This window comes from Bemisia tabaci, chromosome 7 (genome assembly GCF_918797505.1).
Source record: "Bemisia tabaci chromosome 7, PGI_BMITA_v3".
Classification (NCBI taxonomy): Eukaryota; Metazoa; Arthropoda; class Insecta; order Hemiptera; family Aleyrodidae; genus Bemisia; species Bemisia tabaci.
This window is the reverse complement of record NC_092799.1, coordinates 27,247,845-27,258,341: the sequence shown is the minus strand read 5'-3', so window position 1 is coordinate 27,258,341 and position 10,497 is coordinate 27,247,845. Positions and strand designations below refer to the sequence as shown.

The 10,497-nt window shown below is 39.2% G+C and overlaps 1 protein-coding gene across 1 annotated transcript; it reads left to right on the top strand.

Moving 5' to 3' along the window:
* The first annotated feature begins 573 nt into the window (after nt 1-573).
* On the top strand, nt 574-2,100 carry LOC140225071 (uncharacterized). Its single transcript, XM_072302564.1, has 3 exons — nt 574-682; nt 1,013-1,755; nt 1,888-2,100. Exons 1-3 carry the CDS (start codon nt 574-576, stop codon nt 2,098-2,100), a joined length of 1,065 nt encoding a protein of 354 aa, XP_072158665.1.
* The last annotated feature ends 8,397 nt before the right edge of the window (nt 2,101-10,497 follow it).

The following is a 10,497-nucleotide window of genomic DNA, read 5'->3' as shown; positions in this document are numbered from 1 at the left end:
AGAATTGTTACCGCGGAAGATATAGTACATTCTTTATTTCGTTATAGTGTCGTATATTTCATCATCAACGGAGATCAAGATTTGAATAGATATCATTCGATATTGAAAAATGTCCAGCACGAGTATTGGCGGTTCACTAAACAAACAATTTCAACAACTCGTCACTCCGCAATGTAAAAATCTGGGTAAAAGTATCAAATGGGTATTCCTTGTTGCATTCTTCATATGCCTTGGATTAGTTGTTCTTTTATTGGGAGCGATATGTTATTCTCGTTACGTACCGGTAAATGGGGATGAAGATGAGAAACGTAAAACATATATACTAGATTCCGTATCTTATTTCATTCTTTTCCTCAGCGTGGTTAATTTGACCCTTGTAGGATGGGGATGGTCTATTGGATCTAAAACTGTAAAGCATTGCATGTAATCGCTCCATACGAAACTCAGAAGGATGAACATTAATGGTTAGGATCTGGGTTCACATCACTAAAATGTTGTTCATCATACTTAAGAGACAAGCGGCGGAGAATCATTTCAGTCTTTGTCGAAAGCTTGCTTCAATGCGTAATTCCAATGGACGAATGGCAAGAAACAGAATGGGAAAGCACCGTATCGAATTTAATCAATGTAGACATCTACGAAACGGTATTGGCAGCTATCGGTGAGAACAGTGCATTCGCACGTAAGCTTTTCCATACCCAAAGCCACAATAACATGATATTATTGTTAAGGCGGCTTTATCAGAACGTTCAGAATATCACTAATTACGATGGTTTCAAAAAAGATGTGGTATTTTTATTCTCCGATGGTTCCAGAGTATCGGAACGTGTTCTGCAGCGGAAAGTCGTACAACGAAGAAAGAATATCCTCGTGTTTCATTCACGAACGCGTAATTTTTATCCGATAAAACGAACAAGGTCATTGGAGACCACTATAGCGTTCAACAATACGAATCTCATACCGCAGAAATTTATTTTAAGAATAATCGTTCAAAGGCTGCATCTGTCTCAAGACTACGATAGGTGCCACTACCGGTTATGTTTCGATAAAGAAATCAAATCTGACGGTACCCGTTACAAGATAAGTTGTGAGCTTGAATATCCCGCACAGTCCAAGTACGATGATATTTGCCGCTACGAACAAAAATTGATTGAATTATCCCTGGGATTTTTGGAAACTTGTACTTTCGATCCTGATCCGATGACGTACCAAGAAATGTTTTCCTGTGTCGTTCCGAAGATTCAGTTATGGAATTGTTTTAATCCGCATGATCGTTTCAAATGGGCATATAAATGGAACGGTATAAAAGCTAAAATGATCATGCGTAACGAGACGGACGCAAGTTTATGGCCGGACGCCAACAACATAACCTCGGTGAAATGCACAGGTGACTTATCTAAGCTTTTTGGTTTATGCTTGCAAGTCGAGATACTTGAGGATCGGATTGTCCTGGTCGAATTTGTCGCTGCATCATTCGGCATGGAGATTTATTCGGTGGAACCAAACTCCAACGTCGAAGCATTGGAGAGCCTCCGCGTGGAAACCCTAGACTCGAGCCTCTCGACTAATGAAGATATCGTGTTCGGTACCGTCGGCGATAAACCGTTACACATTCAACAGTTTTACAAGTCGATCTTACCGACAAATTATGATAGGCGGAAGCACGATGGGTTCATTATCGTACAACAAGATTTAATTATAAAATGGAAAGTACCTACAATAGACGTCAAATGCATCGGACAGGGTCGATATATAGTAGGGTCACAGTCCAATCCTATCGTGGTAATTGACGAATACTCGGCCGCCGAAAAAAATATGCCCAAATGTGCGGTTAAAACTACGCCTATCACGAGCGGCAGAAAGCGAACCAAAATAATTGCTCATAAGGTTCAGGACGACACTTTAGGTACAGACGTCATCGGTGGAGTATACGAACTTTCTCCAGACTTGAAAATACTACGCCAAAGAAAGGACAGAATCACTCATAGTACTGAAAAAGAATTCCGAACGTTTTTAAAATCTGTTTTATTAATGCGCCTTTCGGGAAGTGACGGACTACGGCAGCACCACAACGTAATGGCCTATTCAGACAAAGAATAGTTGTCGTTTCACGGCGAAAAACGGATCATTCATATCGCATTCCACTCATTGTCGAAAGTGACAAAATGGACCGATACAAAATAAAAATACCCCCGAGCAGTTTAAGATCGAGGCAGAGTACTTCCTCACCTCTCAGTTTTTTGTCCAGAATCCGTAACAACGATGCTACCCTCCGATTTTCAGGCAATAATTTCCGGTCGACCTGGGAGTCCAACAATTCGTCCAACCCTACCATTCGAATCGACGGAAGTATCCTGAACACAGAAGAGTTAGCCAATAACCTTCAAAGTACGTTACATAGTATCAACGAAGAGATAAAAACGTATTTGAGTTCACTTGAGAAGCGACAAGTAGAATTTAAAAATGGATATAATTATTCTAAATTTGACGATGTGATGTTCAATAAGTTAACGCGTGCGATTTCTCGCATCGACTCCGGAAAGAAAATTATCGATAAATGGCGATCAGAGGTGGTTGAAATGATATTCAGTTTACTCACCCAGATAAACGATTACAACCAAGTGCGGGATGCTTTGTATTCGTGCGATTCTTCACGTCAAGAAGAAACGAATGACCTGAAAACCAACGAAATAAAACAGATTCAAATATTTCGTTCTCGAATAGCCTCCGCAACCAAATATCGCACTCGTTTATTGCGTATCGAAAATGAGATCAAGAGATTTATAACGCGATTATCATCGTATCTGTCAGACTTAAAATTTGGAATTATTCATACCGCTGATAAGAAGAAACTAAATCTGAACGAGCTAATGAATGTAGTGGATAGTTTATCCGACGATCCTTCGCCACTTTTTCAGGTGCAGAAGGAAATGTCCAAGGTTCTTTCTGGGACAGAATCTACCTTAAACGTTGCCGGCGGATCGATACCTGATTGGCCGCAAGGAAATTTGATGGACTCATTTTTTAAGAACGAGCCATCGGATCCTTCCGAAGACATAAAACAAGAAAATGACTCGAGCGATGTGGACATGAAGGAGTCGTACACATTTACTGACAAATCGGTGTTTTATCGTCCGACCGAGGAGAACGCTCTGTTCGAGTTACATATTTTATCGGAGTTAGCCCTTTACACGGATTCGTCAAAGAAGGAGATTGAGCAGTTCTGTGAGTTTCTGCTTCAATACATAACGCACGAGAACAAAACGAAAGCGGAAGAAAAACTCGAGGTAATTCGCAATAGGAACGCAGAAAAGGTCTTTGGAGAATTGAACTCAGAATTACGTAAAAAAGTTGAGACGAAGAACGTGGATTTATTACATATGATTGCTGATCTTGCCATATCAATTATTAAATATTCATCCAAGTTTGGCGTAACGGACGAAGACAAAGAAAGTGTAATGAAAATATACGTTGAAGCGATAAAAGAATACAGTCTTATTAAACTCGACGTCGATTTAAGTCAAAATGACGTGACGGAAATACGAAGACAAATGGATCTAAATGAAAACTGGAATTCTAAAAGGCAGTAATGTGTAAAAATTGTGAGTCACATTTCGCGAATAATTGATCATATTAAACTCCACATGTATATTTTTTACGTATTTTATTTATTTTTTTATTTTATTTATATATATTATACATTTTTAATAGCCAACATAAATATTTTGACATTTCCTAAGTAGGCAAACAAATCATAAAGATATTTTAATAGCGTAGACATATTTGACTATAGACATAATTTTAGTAGGTACTTTAATGTAGAAGTTTTAATTGTAGACTAAAAAAGAAAGCCCTTTTTTTGTAGCTCTTTTTTTGTACCCCTTTTTTATGGAGACGTACCGTCTGCATACCAACTGGCGTTGATTTCAGAGTAGAATAATATACAAGTGGAAAACAACTGATGCCGAACAGAATATAGTGTGCTTCTTCTTGATTGAAAATGGAGGCTAGAGAGTTTTCCATTGTCTTTGCTAACACAGGTGGATCACTGTTCCTTCCTCAGCATTCAACCAGAGTAAATGAAAGAGAAGTTTATCGGAGCTTTCCGCAGTTCGAGTTGAGTTCGTCAGATGCAACGCGCCTTCCGTCTGATATCTTGGACAAGCGTCTAGGTTCATGTTCTATATTTTCAAATGCTTTGGTCATCGTGGATAGGGAGCAGCAAGATAATGTTTCACGCTTACGATTCGATCATATTTTGAGTATCATGAAGGTTGTATTGACGCATGTTTTTGAAACTATGAAAAATCAAGAGCATCCGAGCACTCTCGGTATAGGAGAGGGGACGATGAAATCGCGTTCCGAAACTACCACTAGCAATCCGATCAATGAAATCCCCCCGTGCATCAACGTGTATTTGCCAAAGATGAATGATTCTTTGTTTATCGAAGCGGAGAATCAACGAGCACTGCAGACTCTTTCTCCAAGCGTTACATTAATAATAGTTTAGCCAAACTGTTTGTCCTTTCATCTTCAATGGGAATTCGTAGGAAAATTTTTCGTGTCACATTCAGTATCGGCGTGGCTAAGTGTTTATCTTGAACACGTCAGGTCAATAGTTCATATTTTTTTTTGTAGTTCTGTAGCTTTTCGCAAAAGCAATAAATCGAGAAACATTTGGAGCATACAGTCGGTATAACATCGTAATTTAACTCGAAAGTAGAATAATTTCGATCAGTCGGCGTAGGTTTTGGTTCGTTATTTATGAAAAGACTATTCTGTATATGTGTTGAAGACAGTGATTCAGACTCTGATAAAATAAACGCCGGGACATCCAAAATTTTGACTGTCGTTTCGTGAACCGAACAGCTATCATCTTTTTCTGTGGCAACGCCTGCATCGATGAACCCATGCTTCGTATCGAGTATTTGGAACGGATTCTGTGGAATGATGTCGGGTGAAAAAACGGGCGCAATATCTAACGGTCGAAGCGTGCCGTATTCCTTTCCGTAGATCCGCTCACGTTTTGTGACATGTTTTGCGTTCTCAGAGCTGTAGTGTGCTTCGTTTTGATATGCGTTCGAAGATGAATTATCAGTGTCGAAATCGAAAATGGTTTCAAAGTAACCCCTCACAGGTTTATCGAATAAATCTTTCAAACTTTCTGTCAAAGAAGCATCCGGTTCAATGGAGTTGTGCATGTTATTGGTTCGCCACATCATCTGTAACTTTTCTTCCATGGATTAAATATATATATTTACCTGTACTTGTACAAAATAAAAGTTTGAATTTAATACCTACCCGTTATATAGACTACCGTATAACCTGTGACAGTGTGCTACATTCCTGGCTTTTTCATACTTTTAAATTATACAAATTTTCCTTTGGCAGTTGAAGTAGCTCCATCTAAGTGAAAACATTCACACTTATAGCCGGAAAGTTCTGATGTTGCATACATAGAATATCATTAGATCATTCCCAAGTTTAAGATAGTGGCTGAGTAATGTGCATTTACAGTATGACCGACTGCTAGCAAAGTGCTACATGGTTTTTAAAATTTCAACAATTGTCATGTAAGTATTTTAGAATTTTAACTATTCTCAAGTTTCAACAACTGCAACAGGCCGTATGTTCGAGAGACTCGGCCAGGTATGGTCCGTCTTTCGATCAGACTCAATCAACAAACGTTATTTTTTCAAGGAAAATTTTAATGGTAAAAAGTCAAAGATATAAAATCATTCTTTTTAATTTCATTCATGAACAAGTTCATTTAAAAACATATCGAACCGTTAAGAAGTCAGTCAAATTTAATTTTCAACTCACATCCGAGTATTTGTTGTAACACCCAACCTGGGAATTTCTTACCAAATTCTCCATGTTTTTGTAGTAAATTGCAAATAATTTTATTAAATTCCTCATCGATGTTGAAGGTAAGATGCAGCGGAATGTTTTCAGTGCTGAGAATGATCATATGCTTCTCTTCGCTAGATTTATGATTTGTATAGTCAAATTGTACAATTACCTCCAATGTAAAATATTCTACTTCGTCGAGGCACCCAGAAACGATTCTGATCATGAGCTCTTTAGAATAATATAGGTACCGATCCAACTCGAATATAAATGTGATAGGGTTCTTAAGATAATAAGACCTATTTTCAACATGATGAACTGATTGAATTGGCTGAATTATTTTATCAGAGTTGAAATGATTTCTAAGATGCTTTTCCGAAAATGAATGACGCTCCTGACTAGTAAAACATTTACAAAGTGAACACCATCGCTCGAAAGGAAAGTTCATGTTTTAGCACTCAAAATCGGAAGCTAATAATCTAGAAAAGAAGATTTTGAAGGGAGAAACTCCTACGAATAACGAAGTCGGACCTGTATGTTTTTGCTCTCATTACTGTCGGTGGTTCGATGACGGTTGATCATTCGCCTCCAAGAGTATCCAGTATAAACAATAGAGCTTGTATTTAAACGTTAACGGCCGAGTGGGCGTTGATGGGGCGGAGTTGTGCGCATCTTGACCGGGGTCATTTATTGGCTTTGACAAGCACCTCCTACCATTCGTCGGAATCAATTGTTCAAAGTCTATTCGAAATTAAAGCGTCTCCAATAGGAATGGACCACTTTCCCGTTTGTTATTATTGGTTTTAGTTTTTTTGGTATTCGTAAGACCATCCGTCATGTTTGACAGAGGCATCTACTTTTTGTGCAGTCACTTGATTGCGAATGATTTTGTGACATGCTTTATAATTTAGGATTCTTTTCCGCACTTTTGCATCTCAATTGTATACACTGCCGTATCCGAGTCATTGACCTCAAAGAAAAAACTTTAGAGGAAAAAGGAGCAACTGCCGCCATAATTCTGGATATACAAATGGCGTTTGCTAGAGTTTGGCATCAAGGGTTACTATTTAAACTGAAAAGTATTTTACCAACCAATCATTGCGACGTAATTAACTCATATCTATCCAATAGACAGTTTGAGTGAGGTATCGTAGCGCATACTCAGAGTTCAAAACCTTACTAGCAGGAGTTCCCCGAGGGAGCGGGTTGAGGCCAGTCCTGTATCTTCTATTCACCAGAGATACTCCTGAGAGTGGCAAACTTTTGGCTACCTACCTTTGCTGACAATATTGCGGCTTTGGAGACGGGCCGGGATGAACCGCCGCTCGCACAAAAAGTGACATTTACCCGACGTCAGAATGGTGTCTCTGCTGACTGAGCCATCTCGCCGTATGAGAGCGATGGGAGAAAATAGCGCAGTTAAGTGATCTCGGACGCTGAGCGGGGCTTCACAAAAGACGACCTTGAGATTTCGGCAGTTCGGCCACTGGCGTCATAAGAGACATCGGATTAAAGCGCATTACTCTGTGAGACATTGTTTACCTATGCTGTCATAAGTCACAAGGTTCATCTCAGTATGGATTTGCGATCGCGGCAGTAAGCTGAGGCAATGTTTCTGTATTCATGGATTAAATCCATCAATCGAGTTCTGATTTTGGCTCATATATCCGTAACGGGTCCTCCAGAGCAATTTTCCACCTTGTACGATGGTTATGATTTCTTTATATCTATGTTTAAAATTTGAGGTACGATAATGGCGGCTTCTCAAGAACACCGAGGTAGGCGATCTTTTGCACCAACGAACAGAAAACTGATGGCGAAAAAAAACCAATCAGAACCTCCCAAAAAAAAGAATTTACCTAAAAACGGAACTTCGTGGTTCTGCGCAGATTTACCAGTCAGACACGACATCTTAAGGTGGAAAAAAACTCGCTGAAAGCGAATTTTAGCAATCAACACAACTTGACGTAGAGACCTGATTGGCTAAAAAATACAACGGTTTTTGATACATCGGAAAATCAACCAAAAATCGGAGACTGGGCGAAACGCTCAAAGTCGCAGAGGTATAGGGAATCCCATAGCGAAAGCAACGGAACGATTCTAATATCATGGGGAACTCCGTTCCCATGACAAAATACTGTCGACAAGGTTGTGAATTGGACCAAAGATTAAAGAGTGCCCCTTCTTAATCCTAGATCGGTTCACACCATTTTTACCAATAAAAAAAGCAACTATATCCCAATTTTAATCGAAAACACACCTGTGCCGTACTCGGACACGATGAAATACTTAGGTGTTACAATGAGCTTGTTCAGCAATTCGTAATTCTTGCATTTTTGGAAACTAGAGAGTGCACAGAGTTCACAGGAATTTTCCCCGATTTTTTTGAGCAATATTAACCCACGAAATACGAGTCCAAAAGTCCGCATTTTGGGCTCCCATTTAAACGCGCGCCGCTTGGCCCATTTCAAAATGGCGCCCATTTTCTCCGTCCGGCGGTGGCCACACTTTTGACCCGGCGTGCCGGCGGGTACCTCTGCATGCCTCTGCCGTGTGTGGGTCGTATAAACAAACGAAGATTGATAACACAAATGATCCGAGTAACTCGAAATCTCTTAATATTAAATAATTTAAATCCATTTTCGACTTCAACCAAGCACTTGGCAATAATATTCATCGTATTTTACAACCAGGAACCACGGCCTATCGGCTCATTTTAAGGTGCATTCTGAAAATCAGTGTTACAAGTCCAGTGTCCAAACCCAGACTTTCTTCCTTTACTTTTTTTTGACCATTCTCTTTTCATTTTCGCCTCAAATCAAATGTTTAGCAGTTTCTTTGTCTTGAGTATGTGGTCCTGAATTCATTCAAGAGTTAGAAGTTCACCATTTATTTAGTATTATAGCCTTTTGACCTCTCAAGCTTTACCGATATGATCTCATGTAGTTCGAGGTTTCTTTGGCCCAAACCAAGTGATTACACATCTGATGTGTGTCTTATGGCTCTTCAAATTCGCAGTTTAGAACTGAATCAGAAACTACAGTTACTTAATCCAGTTCTGCTCTCTTGTTCAATGTTTGTCATAAGTGTTTGTTCGTGTCTGTTCTTTATAAGTGACCACTGTAGTGCATATACACAGCTATGCTATCGGTACAGGTATTATTTCTTGTTTTCTACAGTCAGGACTTTCTCTTAAGCGGAATAATTTACCAAAGAAATTCACCTAGTTGCGTAAATAATTTGGTGTATAGATATTCTGTTAATGTCTCCTCGCGGTGATGCAAAGTTTCTGAGATCTGTCATAAGTGGATTTTGCATTTAGACGGTCACTCTTGTCTGATAAAATTACTGCTCTACTTAGCAGCTTCAAATTTATACTTTGATCTCTGATTCATCACTAAATGACACTCGTGCGGTGTCATTTATCTTTAAACAGTTCAAAGCTATTTCGACAATGAATCATCAAAGGTCCGATCGAAGAAGGAAGTTTCTTGTGAGTGCTGTGGCTGAACCGACATCACAACTCTACTATTGAAAGCATGAACCAAGACATGATCATTCGTCTGGAAGTGGAAATATTTTGCAACTCATCAGCAGGCCGATTATTGAAGGCTTAGAGCAACTCGACAAGACATCAAATTCCGATATATTGCATGGATAAGATAGGGCTATGTCTTTTCATGTCGGGCTGACATAGTTTCAATAATCGGGCAGCTGGTAGTTTAACAGGTAAGATTTGTAAAGTCACTTAGGTATTACAAGTTACATTCACATCTCTTGTGGAACAGTTTATGTAATTATGCTTACCTTTGTGGAGATTAATTGATAACAAAGCGAGCATATCAATATCATAGCCTAACTAGAAAACCACTTACGTAGATTCACAAAGTTTCAGACTTTCTGTTTCTCTTCGATTATAAAATCATGCAACGAAATGTTACAAATATCATCCCCAGATAACCTTAACCATGTTCCTGACTTTATCTTATGGGAGGATGTAATTCTATGTCTTTTCAAAATCCTTCCATTCGTCTGTACCTGAGAAATTCAGTAAACCAGCAGACTTTCGGACTTTTAACAAGAATCGTCGGCAACTTTACCATTGAAATGATTCTTAGGTGTTTTTGAACAAAGAGATTTTATTAAAATTTTTGTTGGACAGGTTTGATTCACCTTGAATTCTTAAATAGAGAGAAAAAAAACATTTTCTTCACTATAGAAAGAAATGAAACTGACCAAGCTGTAGGTAGGTAAGTAGTTTTTGATTACTTCATTCCATGAAATATGATGAGCCTTATTGCTGCAGGAAACAAATATTAAGAGATTTCGAGTTACTCGGATCATTTGTGTTATCAATCTTCGTTTGTTTATACGACCCACACACGGCAGAGGCATGCAGAGGTACCCGCCGGCACGCCGGGTCAAAAGTGTGGCCACCGCCGGACGGAGAAAATGGGCGCCATTTTGAGATGGGCCAAGCGGCGCGCGTTTAAATGGGAGCCCAAAATACAGACTTTTGGACTCGTATTTCGTGGGTTAATATTGCTCAAAAAAATCGGGGAAAATTCCTGTGAACTCTGTGCACTCTCTAGTTTCCAAAAATGCAAGAATTACGAATTGCTGAACAAGCTCATTGACAGGAAACTG